This window comes from Cervus canadensis, chromosome 18 (assembly GCF_019320065.1).
Source record: "Cervus canadensis isolate Bull #8, Minnesota chromosome 18, ASM1932006v1, whole genome shotgun sequence".
In the NCBI taxonomy this organism is placed as follows: Eukaryota; Metazoa; Chordata; class Mammalia; order Artiodactyla; family Cervidae; genus Cervus; species Cervus canadensis.
Genome location: NC_057403.1, coordinates 19,176,525 through 19,196,409, shown reverse-complemented (window position 1 = coordinate 19,196,409; position 19,885 = coordinate 19,176,525). Strand labels below are relative to the sequence as shown.

The 19,885-nt window shown below is 44.7% G+C and overlaps 1 protein-coding gene across 1 annotated transcript; it reads right to left on the bottom strand.

The window, feature by feature from the left end:
- Positions 1-2,691: 2,691 nt before the first annotated feature.
- On the bottom strand, positions 2,692-16,694 carry C5AR1 (complement C5a receptor 1). Its single transcript, XM_043435526.1, has 2 exons — positions 16,550-16,694; positions 2,692-5,301 (listed from the first exon to the last, which is right to left on the bottom strand). Exons 1-2 carry the CDS (start codon positions 16,550-16,552, stop codon positions 4,252-4,254), a joined length of 1,053 nt encoding a protein of 350 aa, XP_043291461.1. The 5' UTR covers positions 16,553-16,694; the 3' UTR covers positions 2,692-4,251.
- Between the last annotated feature and the right edge of the window lie 3,191 nt (positions 16,695-19,885).

Here is a 19,885-nt window from a genome sequence, read left to right as displayed (position 1 = left end):
GTAGGTGTAGAAGCCAGACCCTGAAAAGAGCGAGAGAGCTGGGAAGGTACTGGATGACACCACAAAAGTAAGACGTATGTTCAAGAGAACTCTAGAAAGCCAATATTTAAGGGCAGAAGAAGAAAGTCTGTAGAAGAGGTGGAGAAAGATCATGCTGAAAGTGAGAGGTTAACCAGCCCTCCTGGAACAAGCCAGGGAGGAGCCCAAGTGGCTGGGAGGAAGGCAGAAGAAGGCAAGTGGGCTCTCCAGGTAGAAAGGACCTCTAAGGTCACAAGCATCTTTATGGGGGTACCAGAGCAGAAGGTACCTGGGGCTCAGTTCTTCCCCCAATGACCTTGCTGCCAGAGGGTCTGTATGGGTACCAACATTTACTATCAAAACCCACACACACCTTTTCTGGAAGTCCTGCCAAGCACCTGTCACTCTGGGTGCTCAGACAGCATCTTTGAATAAAATTGTCCCCAGGACAGATGACAACATGGTAATAGCAAGATTCAGCTACAGTTCCCATCAGAATCGGACAAGATCCATGCCCAGTTCCCCATGCTGAGGCTGTTCCCTAGACTCAGCCAGCTCTTGCAAAGAGGAAGAAGGAGCTGATATCTATGTGATTGTCGTATTCAGGGGCCACCACCTCTGTGTGGTTCCCTGGGCACTTGAAATATGCCAGTCTGAATGGAGATGTACTGTGAGTGTAACTCACACCCAGGATTTTGAAGACTTAGTGCCCCTCCCCAAAAGAAGTATATTGGTACAGCCACTATGAAGAACAGTATGGAGGTTCCTTAAAAAAAAAAGAAACCTGAAATTAGAATTGCCATATGACCCAGAAATCCTACTTCTAGGCATATGTCTAGAGAAAACTCTGATTTGAAAAGGCACACGCACCCTAATGTTCATAACAGAAGTGTTCACAAAAGTCAAGACATAGAAGTTACCTAAAGGTCCATTGACAGGTGAATGGATAAAGAATATGTGGTATATAAATATATACATTGGGGTATTACTCAGTCATAAAAAAGAATGAAATAAAGCCATTTGCAGCAACATGGATGGACCTAGAGATGAGAAGTAAATCAGAGAGAGAAATACAAGTATCATAGGACAGCACTTACAAGTGGAACCAACAAAAATCACACAAATGAACTTATTTACAAAGCAAAAATAGACTCACAGGCGTAAAAAAAAATTTATGGTTACCAAAAAGGATAGCAGGACACAGAGAGAGATAAATTAGGAGTTTGGGATTAACATATACACATGAGTGCGTACATAGTCGTGTCCAACTCTTTGCCACCCCATGGACGATAGCTCACCAGGCTTTTCGGTCCATAGAGTTTTCCAGGCAAGAATACTAAAGCAGGTTGCCCAACCCCAAGGGATCTTCCCAACCCAGGGATCAAACCCACATCTGTGTCTGGCAGGTAGATTCTTCACCACTGTGCCATGTGGAAAGCTCTTAACATATGCACACTATTATATATAAAATAGGAAAACAACAAGGACTTACTGTATAGCATAAGGAATGACACTCATTGTAATAACCTATAATGGAAAAGAACCTGAAAAAGAATATATATATCTATATATGGATAGCTGAATCACTTTGCTGTTCACATTAAACTAACATAACATTGTAAATTAGCTATACTTCAGTGTAAAAAAGAATGTAAAATGTGAAAGATCTTAGTAGTAATTTTTCACACTGATTACATGCTGAACTAAAAATAATGAGTTAAGCAAAATATATTATTGACTATATTATTTTCTTATATTATATATTATTTTTATAAATTATATATTATGATATATTATATATTATATAATATATTTCAATATAATATACATTATATAATATATAATGTATAAATGTTATATAATATAATATATTATATTTTATATATAATATATATTTTATACATAGCAATATAAATTATCAATAGCACTGTTACTATAATATATTCATACATATATACATTAATATATATTATGTTATATGGTTTATGTTATATAATTATATATCATGTAGTTGTAAACACATAATACTTTCACACAATATGTTTATATTCATATATCATGTGATATGTAATAAATTATTATAATATAATTAATACAGCATTCATATCCTTGTTAGTATAACATATAATTGCATTACATTATTGAAGAGCAAGGAGATCAAGTCAGTCAATCCTAAAGGAAATCAACTCTGAATATTCTTTGGAAGGACTGATGCTGAAGTTGAAGCTCCAATACTTTGGCCACCTGATGCGAAAAGCCAACTCATAGGAATAGACCCTGATACTGGGAAAGATTGAGGGCAGGAGGAGAAGGGGGTGACAGAGGATGAGATAGTTGGATGGCATCATCAACTCAATGGAGATGAGTTTGAGTAACCTCCGGGAGTTGGTGAAGAACAGGGAAGCCTGGCGTGCTGCAGTTCATGTGGTTGCAAAGAGTCAGACACGACTGAGCTACTGAACAACAACATTAAATATATTATTCTTTTTTATTTTTATTTATTTTATTATTTTTAAATGTTTTAATGCATCTACTGGAAAATTTTATAGTTCTGTGGCTCATATCACATTTCTGTTGGACAGTGCTGTCTGTACGATATTTCTAGCTAATGCGGACACACACACACACACAAAACCGCTAAGTAGGAATATTTCCAAGTCAATTATAAACAACACATTTCTACACTCATTATTTTTTATTTTCATTTTTCACCTGGTGCATACCAGCTGTTTAAAAGTCCACAGGTTACATGCTACATGAGTTCACCAATAATATTCTCGAAAGTATCAAACAACAGAGATGGAGAGTGGATCCGTGGTTGCCAGGGGTTTGGGACAAGGCTGGGGAGGGGAGAGGGCAGTGGAGGTGGCTAGAAAAGGATGTCATGAGGGATTAGGCAGCTACAAAAAGTCTGGCACCTTGGCCATATCCATGTCAACATCTCGGTGTGATATTGTAATGCCATTTTGAAAGACGTTCCTGTTACAGGAGACAGGTCAAAGACACACAGGATCACTTTCGTATTATTACTTACAACCTAACTCATGAGACGCTAAACGAGGTCAAAATAAAACAGCTAATTTTCTTTTTCAGGACAAACAAAACACCAATTGACAACCCAAAAGAGAAAATTCCCCTGGGGCTCCACCCCCTGGAGGGACCCAACCAGTGTTTCCTGACCCTAGGTACCTTCCACACTGGTTGCTTTTCTCCATAACCGCATCACATCTTTTTACTTAATACTCTTTCTTTTTTTAACCTAGTGAAGTAATGTACTAACTTACTGCTTTTCTTTTTTTTTTTTTGCCACATCACACAGCCTGTTGGATGTTAGTTCCCTGACCCCAGGTGGAACCCACATCCCCTGCAGTGGAAACATGGAGTCTTAACCACAAGACCATCAGGGAAGGCCCTTACTGTTTCTCTTTAAACCAACTCACTCTCCAAAGCTGAGATTGGTCCATGAATTTTTTTAAAGTTTTTATTTCTTTATTTTGTTATTTATGGCTGTGCTGGGTCTTCCTTGCTGAGTGGACTTTCTCCAGGTGCGGTGAGCAGGGGCTACTCGCCAGTCGTGGAGCGCAGGCTTCTCTTGTTGTGGAGCACCGGCTCTGGGCTCTCCGGCTCAATAATTGTGGCGTGTGGGCTTAGATGTCCCAAGGCTCGTGGGATCTTCCCCCTAAACCAGGAATCGAACTCCTGTCCCCTGCATTGGCAGACGGATTCTTTACCACTGAGCCACCAGTGAAGCCCAGTCCATGGATTTTTGCTTTGTCCTAAACAAGAATAACTTTTGAGATTCCAGTTGTATACATATAGATTTTTTTTGTCAATTCTCCATGAAATAAATACAGAATTCTTTTTTTTTTTCCCCAAGTTTGAGTGTTTCTGTTTGTTCTGTGTATCTGATATCTTCACATGCTCTGCACAGGAACTTCTTATTCTGTGGGAGAGTTCCAGTTATGTTGGGTGCTGTTCATTTTCCCAAGTCCTTGGATAGAAAGGTTGGGTGGGGGGTGGTTCCTAGAACTTATCAACCTTGGAAAATGAAAAACGATAAGATGGGTTCGCCTAGAAGAAGCAGGACGAGTCCAGGAAAGACGGAAGGAAGAGGTGGCAAATTCATTCAACCAACGCCACCCACCTTGTCCCGGGCTGAGTTCCAAAAAGCAAAGTGAATGGACCGGAAGTTTGGCGGAGCCTGGGAAAGCTGGCGGTCAGAGAGGCCCCCCCTTACACCGCCTGGCTCTTCAGGGCCGGGGTATCCATCGTGGAGAGCGTCTGGGACTTGCTCTCCCTGCGCACGGACTCTTCAGTCAACACGCCCCGGACCCTGGCGGGGAGGGTCTTCAGGAACCGGGCGTGAAAGCCCTGGGCGGCGAACACATAAATGATGGGGTTAATGCAGCAGTTGATATAAGCTAGGGAGATGAACAGGGGATCTAGACGGGACACGAATTTGAAGCTGACCCAGTGTGCCTGGAAAAAGGCCAGCATCATCCCCGTCACCTGGTAGGGCAGCCAGAAGACGAAGAAGCTGGTCACCACGGCCACCACCACCTTGAGCGTCTTGGCGGAGCGCGTGGCAGTGCGGCTCCACGCCCGAATCAGGAGGAAGGTGTAACAAATGGAAAGCGTGACCAGCGGCCCCAGGAAGCCCACGGTCAGCCGGACGATGGCCACGGCCTTCTCCGCGTACACATTGTCATACGCAACAACACACGTCGTCTGGGGCGGGAAGTGCTCTACGTGGACCTGACGGAACACAAAGGAAGGTATGGTCAGCAGCAGAGCCAAGCTCCAGGCCACGGCGCAGGCCACCCAGGCCAGGTGGGCCCCTCGGTAGTTCTGGCACCAGACGGGATTGAACACCAGCAGGAAGCGGTCGGCGCTGATGGTGGCCAGGAGTAAGATGCTAGCGTACATGTTGAGAAGGATGAGAGAGGGCAGGATTCGACAGGCGGCGTCACCGAAGGGCCATTGGTGGTGCTGGATGATGGATGTAAACAAGATGGGCAGCGCCAGGCAGGAGAGGAAGTCGGCCACCGCTAGGTTGAGAAACCAGATGGCATTGACGGTCCGCTTGATCTCAGACCCTGTCACCCAGATCACCATGGCATTGCCGGGCACCCCGATCAGGAAGACGGCCGCGAAGATCACCAGGGCGATCACATCTGGGGCATTAAGCCTTTGGGTGTGGGAAGAGGCGTCCACCATGATGTTGGGGTTCGAGGTCCATTTGTCATAATCAGAGTAATCAGGGGTGCTGAGAGCCGTGGCCTCCTGGGTGGAATCAGAGAGGTGGGGAGAGTGTGAGTGGCAGGTAGCAAGGAGCTTGCCCATCAGAGCTACTCAAAGCCCATCACGCCATTTCTTTAAGCCTCAGGTTTCTCCCAGGGAAACAGGGATGCTGAGGACTGACAGCCAGCTGAGGTGTCACACCCCTGATTCAAATGTTGAAAACCAGACTTCCCTGGTGGTCCCGTGGTTAAGAATCCGCCTGCCAATGCAGAGGACATGGCTTCCATCCCTGGTCCAGGAAGATCTCACTAGTCACAGAACAACTAAGCCTGAGAGCCACAGCTACTGAAGCCTATGTGCTCTAGAGCCCCTGCTCCGCAGTAAGAGAAGCCTTCGCAATGAGAAGCCCGCCCACCGCCATTGAGAGTAGCCCCTGCTCGCCCCAATTAGAGAAAACCCATAGGCAGCAGTGAAGACCCAGCGCCACCAAAAATAAATAATTTTAAAAATACTTCGAGGAGAATGAACTAATAATTACATGCATGTAATTCCAAAATTGATAGCCCAAGTCTTAAACTATTACTTAAATTTTTTTTTTTAATTTTTACTGGAGTATAGTTGATTTACCATGTGTTAATTTCAGGTGTACAACAGTGAAGATACATAATATCTTAAGGCAATATTTTAAAGAATCAAAATTAATGCCTCTCCAAAAAAATTCCACAGTGGAAAAAAATTGGAATTTTAAATAAAGGCAATCTACTGCGGTCGTTTGTTTGGTTTATGACCCTGCATTGTTACGCAAGAGGGATGAGCCCACAGTTTTCATCCCCAGCTGGGGGTGGTTTGCAGGTTGACACTGTCATGCAAACATATCAAGCAATGCAGGATTTTTTTAAGTATAGTTAAGACTTGGACCATAGAGAAGGCTGAACGCCAAAGAATTGATGCTTTCAAACTATGGTGCTGGAGAAGACTCTTGAGAGTCCTTGGACAGCAAGGAGATCAAACCAGTCAAGCCTATAGGAAATCAACCCTGAATGTTCTTTAGAAGAACTGATGCTGAAGCTGAAGCTCTAATACTTTGGCCACCTGATTCGAAGAGCCGACTCATTGGGAAAGACCCTAATGCTGGGAAAGATGAAGGGTAGAAGGAGAAGGGGGCAACAGAGGATGAGATGGTTGGATGGCATCATCAACTCAATGGGCATGAGTTTGAGCAACTCCGGGAGATAGTGAAGGAGAGGGAAGCCTGGTGTGCTGCAGTCCATGGGGTCAGACAGGACTTAGCAACTGAACAACAATTCAGAAGAACCAGGGCTCCTTGGAGAAAGGTTGGTTCCTGTCCTGGGACAGAAAATATACAAGATGAGGTCAGAACATCTTGCACTAGGAAGTAAGAAAAATTTTAAGTAACAATAGGGACATATCAAAAGGACTTCCCCGATGGTCCAGTGATTGAGACTCCACCTTCCAGTGCAGTTGGTACAGGTTCGATTCCTGGTCAGGGAATTAAGATCCCACATGTCACGTGGTGTGGAAAAATAAAACAAAAAAGGGACAACCTGAAAGAGCCCACACTAGCCAGAAAGTGAAGCTGAAAGTCGTTCAGTCGTGTCCGACTCTTTGTGACCCCATGGACTATATTGTCCACGGAATTCTCCAGGCCAGAATACTGGAGTGGGTAGCCTTTCCCTTCTCCAGGGGATCTTCCCAGTCCAGGGATCGAACCCACATCTCCCTCATTGCAGGCAGATTCTTTACCAGCTGAGCCACAAGGGAGGTCCAAGAACACTGGCGTGGGTAGCCTATCCCTTCTCCAGCAGATCTTCCCGACCCAGGAATCCAACTGGGGTCTCCTGCATTGCAGGCGGATTCTTTACCAACTGAGCTATGAGGGACACTAGCCAGAAGATGGGACAATTTGAGTATTTAATAATAATAACAACTGATGGAATAAAATACATATTAATAATAAAGATCGATGAGTTCATAATGATAATAAAAGCAAGCAAGTCATTGGTCACATTTTTATTCTGAAAAGGGAATTAATCAAGCACTTATCCTGCCATTTCTGTACAGAGTATTACTTCAGAGAAATAACGAGTCAATGTGGGAGGTCCTTCTTTACAGAAGAATCTAAAAATAATTCCTGCAGAAGGAATGATAAACTTAAGGAAATATGGATCTGGATGATGAACAACATCTAATAAAACCATCATGTAAAAAAGATAGGAACCTTATAATAAATAGGTTGAGCTGGCACCGCAAACCCTCCCGTCAACCTCAGCACTTGGAGAAGAGAGACAAGTAGACATCTGTTCTGATGTGATGCAGTAAAACAATGATGCAGCACCTGGGCTTCCCTCATAGTTCATTCAGTAAAGAATCTGCCTGCAATACGGTAGACTTGGGTTTCATTCCTGGGTCGGGAAGATCCCCTGGAGAAGGAAATGGCAACCCACTCCAGTATTCTTGCCTGGAGAATTCCATGGACAGAAGAGCCTGGCGGGCTACAGCCCATGGTGTCACAAGAGTCAGACATGACTTAGCGACTAAACCACCACCATCCATGGAGCAGTTTTTGCCAAAAAAACGAAGAATGTGAATCTAATCAAGGTCCTAAATCTAAAACTACCAGTTTATAGGAAAAGCAGGTAAGAGAGGAATATGATAAATAACACCACAGGGACAAAACCAGCCCAATCAGAGCTCAAGAAACTCTACAGGACAAATGGTGTTGTTTCTCTCACAAATAAATGGCATTTTTAAAATAGGAAGAGGAAAGAAAAATGGGACGGGAAGTGTCGTGGATTAAAAGAGATTTATAGATAACTAATAAGGGCCTACTACAGAGCACAGGGAATGCTTCTCAATATTCTGTAATGACTTATTTGGGAAAAGAATCTAAAAGAGAGGGAAATATATGTATATATACTGATATGCTTTGCTACATAGCATAAACTAACACAGCATTGTAAATCAACTATTTATTGTTATTTGGTCGCCGAGTCATGTCGGACTCCTTTGCAACCCCATAGACTGTAGCCCGCCAGGTTCCCCTGTCCCTGGAGTTCTCCAGGCAAGAATACTGGAGTGGTAAGGTAGTAATTCCAACTGATGACAAAGCCAATGTGAGGGTTAAGAGGGTCTCATTTAGCACCTCTTTGTGAAATTACAGCCTGTGTAATGTACATGTTAAAAGGGTGCATTAGTCAGTATTGTAGAAGGGTCCTGTGACGTCATCCAGACTTGCTATGAACACTAACTGCCATTTGAAGCCACTGGTAGACAGTGGCTCTGCTCTAAACCACTTTTTAGCAATTGTATTTTTTTCCTGTTTATAGTTTTAACATACTTCGATGTTTATGTTGATGAGTTTTTTAGGTACTTTTGGTGATGTTTCAGTCTCATGTACTCTTCTGACGTCAGAAAAGTACCACTGGTTGTTTGCAGCCTTATTGTGTAATCAGCCTACCACAGGCTTCCACATATAACAAAGTAATTAATATTGTGCAAGTGTAAAACACTTCTGTTGTGAAAGCAGTGTTTGGAAAATGAGAAATTATTTAAAATTGTTACAAAATACTAGTCAATTTCATAATCCCCACTTTCCTCCCTTAAAGGTCTGCTTTACCAGAGAAAGAGTCACTTATTTGTCATTGCAAGATTCTTAGAAAATGTGTTTAATCCTCTCAAATACAATCAGTACTAAAAAGTCTGTATTATTTTGGTCTGTGGGGTACAGAGTACAAGCTGCAGTCAAAGGATGGAGAAGATTTTTTCACTGTCTCTCTTAAGCTGAATAATTTTTTTTCCTCCAGTGTTTTGTTTTATACAGGTTTTGAATTCCTTTAACGTTTATTGTGTGTACTGAATACTGCATATGTACTATTCTGATTGTTTGCTCTAGTTTACTACCTATAAAAGACCTGTTAATCACATACAAAAAAAAAAAAAGAATACTTTAATGGGTTGCCATTTTCTCCTTCTGGGGATCTTCCAGACCCAGCAATCGAACCCACATCTCTTGTGTCTCCTGCTTTGGCATATGGATTCTTCCACTGGGCCACCTAGGAAGCCACTATACTGTAATAAAAATTTTAAAAGGATAGAAAGAGAGATTTAAGAAGTAGATATACCAAAGATAATACGGAGACCAAGGCTGGATCCTGATTGGAATAGTCATCTGGAAAATAAGATATTTTGGAGACATCTGGGAGATTTTTAAATAGACTGGATATCCAACAATAGTAAGGAACCATTGCTTATTCTATTAAGGGTGATATGATATTGTACATATGTTTTCAAAAAGTGGTAGAAGACAGTTTCTGATAGAGGTTTCACATAGTAGGTGAAATAGGATGTTTTGGGCTTGCTTTAACAATTCTAGAAAAAAAAAGAGGGAGGAAGGAGGGAGGACCACGGATGACTAAGAATGGCAAAGTGTTGACAACTGGGAGCTGGGTCATGAGCACACTGGACATTCACAACTTCATTCTCTCTGTTTTTGTGCATTTGATATTTTCCATAATAAAATAATGAACAGAGTCTTGAGTACTTTCTTTCCAGGAAGTGTCATATCCCCCTCCCAAGAGAGAAAGAGCAGTAGCTGAATGAGAAACAGCCTTGGACACAGAATGATAAGCCAGAGGCACCAGACGCGGCAGCAGGAAAATCCCCATGCAGGACAGGGAGTGATTGTACTAAGGCGGCCAGTATTTATTGAGCATCTACTATGTTCTGAGGACAGCATTAGCTCTTTCAGTCCTGACCACCACCCTACGAGTAGGTCCGATGAATATGCCCATTTTATTGACAAGGAAACAGAGGCACCGGAAGATGAAGTAGCCTGTTCCAGTCATGTAGATGGGAATTCAACTTTCTTTAGATTGGTATGCTAACCCAGACAGGCTGCTCTTGGGCAGTTCCAGAGGTTAGAAGGGGGCCTCCAAGGACATGCAAGGGGCAAACTCTGTGGTCCCTGGAGCCCATCCCTGAAGGTGATTTTGTCACCAGCCCGGGGAAAGGAGGCAGAGAAAAACACAGATCATTTTTATAGAAATATTCAGAGCTGGATTTTTTGGGTACTTGAATTTGCAGGCTGAGGTTTTGACCCACTAAACACCCAGCTCATAGATTAAATAAGATGAAAAATGTTCAAGAACCTGGCAAAGTGCCTGGTACACAGTAGGGAGATAAGAAATGGCAATGCTCTTATTTCCCATTGATCTTAAAATTATTGGAAAGCTCAGATATTTCTCTGAACCATTCTTTTTAATTCTAGTTCCTTTATGTTTCCTTAAGGTCAACCAGGTCAGCCAGGCTGATGGTCCAGCATATTTGCTGGTACAGCCATAGCAGAGACCAAATTATTCAAAGGGAAAAGGTCAGTGTCAACTAAAAAGTGGATGAACTGGGTATGGTATATCTAGGTAGTGGGATATTATTCCACCATAAAAAGGGATGAAGTATTGACATAAGCTACAATGTGGATGGAGCTTGTAAACACTATGCTGAGTGAAAGAAGTCAGAATCATGCTATATGATTCCACTTAGATAAAATGTCTACAATGGGCAAATCCATAGAGATGGGAGATGTCCTAGTAGTAGCCGGGGGCTAGGGGAGCAGGAGTGGGGAGGGACTGCTTAGTGGGTACAAGGTTTCTTTTGAGGGTGATGAATAGTTTCTGGAAATAGATAAAGGTAGTGATGGGGACAGGGCTTCCCCGGTGGCTCTGCGGTAAAGAATCTGCCTGCAAGGCACAGCAGACTTGAGTTCGATCCCTGGGTCAGGAAGATCCCCTGCAGGAAGGCATAGCAACCCACTCCAGTATTCCTGCCTGGAGAATCCTATGGCCAGAGGAGCCTGGTGGGCTACGGTCCATAGGGTCGCAAAGAGTCGGACACGACTAAAGCAACTCCGCATGCACGCAGTGATGGGGCAGCACTGTGAACGTACTCAGGGCCACTGAATGGTACACTTCAAAATGGTGAATTATAAATTCTGTGGCATTTTGGTCGATTAAAATTAAAATGCCAGTGTCCTAAAGACAAGGAAAGGCCAAGGGACTGTTACAGATGAGTGGGGACTAAAGGACCAGGACACCCAAATGTGATGTGACATCCTGGACCGCAGCCTGGAGCAAGAAAGACAAATTCACTCTGAAGGGCATTATTCGGACCACTGAGCAAGTTTTAACTTGATCTATGGACTAGATCACAGTATCTCATCAAATGTTAAATTCCCTGACATTGATGACTGTACTCGTGTAAATGAATGTCTTTGTTTTTGAGAAGGAGACCCTGAAATATTTAGGAGCAAAGGATGCCCGCAACTTCCTCTCAACTGGTTCAGAAAAAAAAAAAGATGGTAGATGATAGATTTATCGATAGAAGGGACGGATAGATAGAGCAAAGCTGGAGAATTTGGGTCAAGAGAATATGGAAGTTCTCTGTATTATTCTTGCAGTTTTTTCTGTAAGTGTGAAGATGTTTCCAAAAAGTTAAAATGGTTGCTTTATTTCCACTGATAAAGAGACTCTGCCCTGAGCTATCCACCTGACCATCCTCACCCCCAGCACCCTGACCTCCCTTTTTCTACTCTGGGACCCCCAAGCTCAGATCACTGAAGAGTCAATGCTGGGCATAGCAAGAGGCCCCAGATCCTGCCCAGGGGGACCCTGCATTATAGCAGGTGATTAAATGTTTTAAGTGTCCACCTCAGACGTGATAACACGAAGCTAACTTCGATCTCTGCTCGTTTCACAAGCTCTGGACTATGCTGCAGAATAACCCAGACCCCAGAACGGGATGCCTCCCCCCCGCCCCGCTCCCATGCTCACCATTTCCCCTCACATCAGCTGACTAACATCCTCGCCTGGGATGAGCTCATGAAGCCCTTCCCTATCACTGACTTCACAAGGGCAGGAAAAAGATGCTGATTCTAACGCTCTGTGGTTTCTAGGATCCTCCCGATGTAAATGACTTGCAAAGTTTAACCAAGGCAGTATCTCTATAAAGAAGGGAAACAGCTGAAGCGTCCAGGCCAGTGGCTCAATAACGATGACATATCCAGGCAAAATAATTCTATGCAACCAGCAAAAGAATGAGGAAGTTTACCTAAGGGTGAGTGTGGAAAGAACTCCAAGATCTAGGGTGAAACAGAACAAGTAAGAACAGTGTGTGAAGTAACACTACCTACCAAAGAGGAGTCATTCTTCCTCTCTGTTTTTCTCTCTCCACCAACCCCCTCTCCCCTCCTCACCACTTCCCCTCTGTCTCTATCTCTCTTTCTCTCCTGAGTGTCTGTACAGACTAGCTCCAGAAGCAGGCAGAGGAAATCTGGAACAGTGGTTGCCCCAGGGGAAGGGAAGCAGGAGGTTGGTATACTTTTTGGAGGGGGAAGGGGAGCAGGGTTGGCCCCTGCTAAGAGGCATGTGGGATCCTAGTTCCCCGACCGGTCATCGAACCTGCATCTGCTGCATTGGAAGCACAGAATCTTAACCACTGGACTGCCAGGGAAGTCCCTCACCATATACGCTTCTGTTCTTCTGGTATGTAGAGCCATTTCCTCTCCCCGGAAATGGATATTATATAGCCTCTACAAAAGAATTTGTGCTTCTACCATTCTAGAAGGGGCTTCCCAGGTGGCTCAGCGGTAAAGAATCCACCTGCCAAGCTGAAGACGCACGTTTGCTCCCTGGGTCAGAAAGATCCCCTGGAGAAGGAAATGGTAACCCACTCCAGTATTCTTGCCTGGGATATCCCACAGACCGAGGAGCCTGGCGGGGTACAGTCCACGGAGTCTCAAAGAGTGGAACACAACTTGGCGACTGAGCACAAACTCAAGTGCCATTCTAGGAGTCCAGGAAAGAGTCTAAGCATATTTCTTCATCGCATAAATGTTAACAGACTAGAGATTGGCTCCTGACATACCTGGCACCTGTCCTTGGAGAGGTTATGGTCTCCTGCGAGAGGGAAATTAATCGCCAGGGATGGAACTGAGCATGTTCTATCCAGCCTGGTGGGGGATCAGGAGAAGGGTGTTGGAAAAATCAAGCCACAACACCGTGTGACCCACTCCAGTATCCTTGCCTGGGAAATCCTATAGATGGAGGAGCCTGGAGGGCTACAGTCCATGGGGTCGCAAAAAAAAAGTCGGAAATGACTTAGCCACTAAACAACAGCAAAGAACTAAGTAGCAATGAAAAAGAGGAAAAAAAATCATAATTCGGTCCAAACGAAATTTCTGCCCTGATGGGAATGTCCCAGAGGCGTGCCATCCAGGATGGTAGCCGCCAGTCACCTATGGCCGTGGAGTCCATGACATGCGGCAGGTGTGTCTGGGAACTGAACTTATACTTTGCTGTCATTTTAATTAAGTTTCACCAGACACATGTGGCTGGTGGCTGCCTCTCAAACACAGTGGTCTGGGGCTCCTAATCGATTCCCAAGTGCTTCCTAGATGTTAGTTCGTTAATTCTCCAACTGCAGTGTTTACGCTACAACAAGCCCAAAGGCGGGGTACTCTCTTTTTCCTAAGATCACAGGCTCATTTTAAGAGCCCTTGCCTACTGTGTGGAGAAAGGGCCAGATCAGAAGCTGAGAAGAAGAGGCAATTGGGATTGTCCAGCTGTGGTGTGGGACAATGGTCATTTGCACTAGGGTGGTGACAGTGAGGACTCATGAATGGATCAGAGGAGAACAGGGCTAAGGAGAAGATGCTTAGGAGAAAAGCAATCAGAATCACCAAGTTCTAAGTCCTTTTCATGTATCAGCTCTTCCTTTTTTTTTTTTTGCCATTGCAACACCCGTTTTGCAGATGAGAAAACTGAGGCTACAGACAGCTTAAGAGACCTTTCCAGGTCCTCACTGTTAGCAAGTGGCAGAGGTAGGAGAGACCCTCAGAGAGTCCAACCCTAGAACCTTCTCTGAGAGGTTGCCAGGCCTCAGGCGTGGTGGGAGTGAGGGGCATGCATCCAAGGCAAATGGTCACGAGGTAACAGGGAGGCTGTCACACACCAGAAGGGGAAAGAACATCCGCGGGCTGGCAGGTAGCCAGGACAAGGTTGGAGGAGCCTCAGATGTCACGTTAAAGGAGATGTATTTTATCCTGGGGTACTGGGGAGCCATAGATGGTCTTTGAGCCACAGAGGGTCCCGATGAGAGTTCTTGTTTAGGAAGGTGCCTCTTGCTGCTGCGGGGAAGTGAGACTAAAGGCAAGAGGTCCATTGAGGAGGCTGGGGCAGGGACTCAGGCCAGCAAAGGTGGGAGTGAGGCCCAGAGGAGGGAGAAAAGCAGGAGACTTAGGAGGCATGACACACCCCTTCCCTCCCTCTCGGGGCCTCAGTCTTGCCATCTTCGGAGCAGGGAACGTCCTGCCAACTGTGCCCTCCTTTACTGTGGAAATAATAGACTCAGGAATGCTGTCAGGGCTAGGAAATACCCAGAAGGCAGGGTCTGCTTTTTTCCCCGGAACATCCCTCTCCCCATTTCTACATGGGCACAAGGTCTTTAAACAATCCACCTGCAGAACCACATAAAACCACTAAAGCATCCTCAGACACTGGGATACAGGGGAGGGGGTGAGCATCTAGACTCATCTTCTTGAATCTGCACAGTCTTTGAGACTCAACCTCCCTGAGCACGAAGAAACGTAGGCATTTGCATTTTAAAAGCCATGTGAAAAAGACAAACCTCCGGATCCTTTCAGGATGCGATGAACTACCTTTCAGGTGGGCAAAAACAAAAATAGCTCCATCTAACCATGCAGATGGGTTTCTAGACAAGTAAATACTCTCCTGCTCTGAAAATGAGGAATATAAATTGGTACAGGTTTTGGCAATATCTGTTAAAATAAAAATTGTCTATGTCTTAGATTCAGCATTTGAAGTTCTGAAAACCCAGACATGAATCCAAAGATATAATTCTGGTGTTTGGGGTTTTGGGGGTTTTTTGGCTGCCCAGCCTGTGGGATCTTATCTCCCTGACCAGGGATGAACCTGGGCCCACGACAGTGAAAGCAGTGAATCTTAACCACTGGACCACCAGGGAATTTTCTAATTTTGGTTTTGAAGACAAACAACCTAAATTTCCATTGATAAGTGATGGACACTCACTGGCATATCACACAGCTGATAAAAAGAAAAAGGGAATTTCCCTGAAATACACCAGGATATAACAGTATCTTTCTCACAGATTAAGCTGAAGTTTGTAAATGTCATGTGCCTAGCACAGTGCCTGGCATGCAGGTGAATGTTGTCAATACTATTATAAGTTATTCATGTAAGAAAAAAAAGTGAGATGTAGGGATATCGTGTAAAAAAGACTTCTCTTTGCAGGGTAGGTGGGGGAGAAAGGATAGACACATCACAGGCATTGAGCTCCAGCTATACGCCGGGCACTGCTGAAAGAGTTTCCCGTGTATTATCTCACTGAACTCTCCCCATGACCGTACGATACAGATTTCGCTCTGTAGGGTGACTATCTCCTTAGTGATAAGGAGAAGGAGGCTCAGAAAGACGAGTCTCTTCAGCTTTTACACAAGACAGGGAGGATTCGAACCCAGTTTCAGTACGATCTCCATGTCAAAATACTCCTTACTCCCTACACTGTCATGGACTGTTTCCAGAAGTATTAGCCACAAACTGGTACCCTAATCCCACCCCCATGTTTCTGGCTACAAGGAACCAGAGATACAAAGAATCTGAGTCTCTGGACAGGGACGGTCCTTTCACTGAATACCCTTTAGGGATTTGGGACTTTTTTTTTTTAATTATTAGTATTCACAAAGAAAAAGCTCTAGTCCATCTTTTAATTTCTTTAAAAAAATTTTTCTGACATTACAGAACTAAACTGAAATGTATTAATATTCCACTCCTACATTGCCATGACAAAAAAAAAAAAAATCTCATGAGCCAAAAAAACACAGGAATTAACTTATAAAACTAAATATGGATCTCAGCATCAGCTGAGCAGAGAAAGGAATTAAAACATTTCAATTAAAAAAAATCATGAGTGAATAATAAAATGTGTAGAAACAAAATTTTCAAACTATTTGGGATTATTTAACAGAAGGGAAAAGTCAAAGCTAATCTCGGGCCCTATAACCCCTTGACAGTTTTACTCCTTAGCTGCTTCCCAGCCCTGGAGGGGGAGAGGAAGGCGAGGGGAGAAGGGAAGAGGTCAAGGACTGGGAGGAGGAGGAAGGAAAAGGGGAGCAGATGGCGCCAAAAAGGGAGAGCACACACATAGCGGGTGTCTGCCCCCCACTCCCCCCCAGACTCACCATCTTCAGGTCTCTCCCAGATTCTCCTCTGATCAAAGGCTCCCAAGGGCTGTGGTTTGCAAGCCCCAAGGGAGGGCGCAGATAACCAGAGAGGAAATGACCCGTCTTACCCCTCTGGGGTTCTCATTGGTCTGGGGCTCGGGGTTTCTTCCGCAAGACACACACCCAGTGAACCCTGAACACCTCCTCCAGCCGCTCCACGGAAGGGGCCAGGAGGAAGTTCCAGGTCCCAGGAGGAAGGAAGCCAGACATTAGAGACCCCCACCTTGTCTAGACCTGGTCCTTCTCCCAGCCTTGAGTTCCCCCATTTGAGATGCGCTCTCTTTCCTTCTATCGTCCCGGGTAGCAGTGAAAAAGCTCAGGGGTTCAATTGGCTTAAACCTGGGAATCGGGGATTGATTGTGAGCTCTAGCCTCTCAGCTGGGTTCCATTGAGACCCAGAGAGGCAAAGCAAGTCTGTGAAGATGGCCCAGTACTTGAGAACTGTTCATCTTCTTGTCTAACCATCACCATCTTTCCCAGCCCCTTTCTGGGTTCTTGCTGAAACATGCTGAAGTCTGAGGTGAGGAAGAAACCATTAGCTTCTTATTGCTACTGTAATAAATTCCATAAACTGAGTAACTTAAAACAACAGAAATGTTTCCTCTTACAGTTCTAGAGGCCAGAAGTCAGCAGGGCTGCATTCCCTCTGTAGGTTCCAGAGTAGAGTCTGCTCCTGCCTCTTCCAGTTCCACTGACTGCCAGCTTGTGGCTTGTGGCCGCATCATTCCAACACCTGCCTCTAAGGACAGAGACATCTCCTTCCCTCCTACTGGGGGTCACAAGTCTCCCTCTGCCTCCCTGGTATAAGCATCCTTGTAATTACATTTAAGAACCCTCTAGGGGACTTCCTTAGAGGTGCAGTGGATAAGAATCTGCCTGCCGATGCAGGGGACATGGGTTTGATCCCCGGCCCGGGAAGATTCCACATGCTGTGGAGTGACTAAGTCTGAGAGCCTTAACTACTGAACCTGCATGGTACAATGACTGAAGTCCAGGTGCCTAGAGCCCGTGCTCCACAACAAGAGAAACCACCACAGTGAGAAAACCAAGCACCACAACGAATAGCCTCCCCTTACTGCAACTAGAGAAAGCCCACACAACACAACGAAGACCCATGTGTGCGTGCTCAGTCACTCAGCCGTGTCCCACTCTTTGCAACCCCATGGACTGTAGCCCTCCAGGCTCTTCTGTCCATGAGATTCACCAGGCAAGAATACTGGAGTAGGTTGCCATTTCCTCCTCCAGGGGATCTTCCTGACCCAGGGATCAAACTTGAGTCTCTTGAGTCTCCTGCATTGGCAGGTGGAGTCTTTACCACCGAGTCACCTACAAAGACCCAGTGCAGCCCCCCAAAAAGAACCCCCTAAATAATCCAGGATAATCTTCCATTTCAAGATCATTAGTTTATCTGCCACGTCCCTTTTCCTACATAAAGTCATCCTGCAGGTTTCAGTAATTAGGAGGCGAACATCCCTGGGAACGATTTTTCAGTCTATAGCAATGGAGCATGATGACTACGATGAGGGTAGAAACAGATTCGTTTTTCCCACGCTCACCTGCAACGCTCTGATAGATCACCCACATCCTTCCTCCCCAAATAGTATTCTTCTACAGCAAGCTTCAATTTGTGCAGACATAGCTTTCTTTTCATAGCAGAGATGATCCATGTAAATATTTGAACAATCCAGAAATGTACTCCCCCCCATCCCCCCTCAATAAAGCGTTGAAAAATCCCCTGACAATCACCCTTCTGAAACTCCTATTAGCAGTTTGGAATGTACTCTCCTAGACTTTTACAAATGTGGTTCTTGTGTTTGGGAATAGACGTGTGAGTGCACGGTGTTTGGCAAAGTTTGGTTCCACCAGATGGAGCCATGTGTGGTGGACTTGACTCAAGGAGGCTTTTGAAGGTCTTCGCAGAGGGGATTCTTTGCTGATAGGAATGCATGGTTGTTATACCAACTCTGACCTTAAGAGGGGGCGTGAGCTGGCAGAGAGTCAGGAGGCCAGGCCATACCCTCTTGATTATTAAGATTCTCGGACCACAGTTGGGCATTGCTAAAGGAAATCAGTCCTGAATATTGAATATTCATTGGAAGGACTGATGCTGAAGCTGAAGCTCCAATACTTTGGCCACCTGATGCGAAGAACTGACTCATTGGAAAAGACCCTGATGCTGAGAAAGATTGAAGGCAGGAGGAGAAGGGGACAACAGAGGATGGATGAGATGGTCGGATGGCATCACTGACTCGATGGACATGAGTCTGAGCAAGCTCTTGGAGTTGGTGATAGACAGGGAGGCCTGGCATGCTGCAGTCCATCGGGTCGCAAACAGTAGGACACAACTGAGGAACTGAACTGAACTGGGCATTGCCTTAAAATCACAGGTTCTTAACATTTGCTATGTCCTGGACCCTTGGAGAAGTTATTAACTGCTTCTCAGAATAATTCTTACAACTTTTGGAAGTGAAAGTGTTAGTCACTCAATCATGTCAAACACTTTGTGACCCCATGGACTGTAACCAGCCAGGCTCCTCTGTCCATGGAATTCTCCAAGCAAGAAGACTGGAGTGGGTTGCCATTCCCTTCTCCAGTGGCTCTTCCCAACCCAGGGATCGAACCCAGGTGCACTGCAGGCAAATTCTTTACCCTCTGAGCCACTTTATGTTGGTGCAAATTCAAATGTAACAAGAAGTGGCCAGGACAGTATAAAAACAATAAGGAAATGTGTAATAGGTCACCTTATGTAAGCCGCCGTCCACATTCCCATTTCATCAATTGTTCCGAAAACATGCTCTGATCACTTTTTTCAGAACGATGTTTTTGTGAATACATTTAAGCATCTCATGTTGTTTTAGTAGCGCCGTAAGTCCATTGTTAGTTTGAAACTTCCCTGTTGGTGGAACTTTAGGTGATTTCCAATGTTTTTGTCCATATCACAGGGAGCATCCTAGCACATACGTCCTGGTGCCTATGTATGAGGATTTATTGAAGACAACTCTCTAAAAATGGAATTGCAGGGCAGAGTGGGTGTGCGACGTTGTCAGCTTGTGCACCCTTTATGCTGGTGTCCCCTCATTCTGTTCCTCAAGACCCAGACCCGGGCGGTTCAACACAGCAGCCACCAGCCATATTCAACTACTGAGTTATAGAAACGAGGTGAGTCCAAAATGAGATGTGCTCTGAGTGTAAAACACACCAGATTGCCAAGACTTATTGAAAAAAAAAATGTTTGCAGAACATCTCAACAATTTTTTATTATATGTTCAAATAATAATCATGGAAAAATTGGAA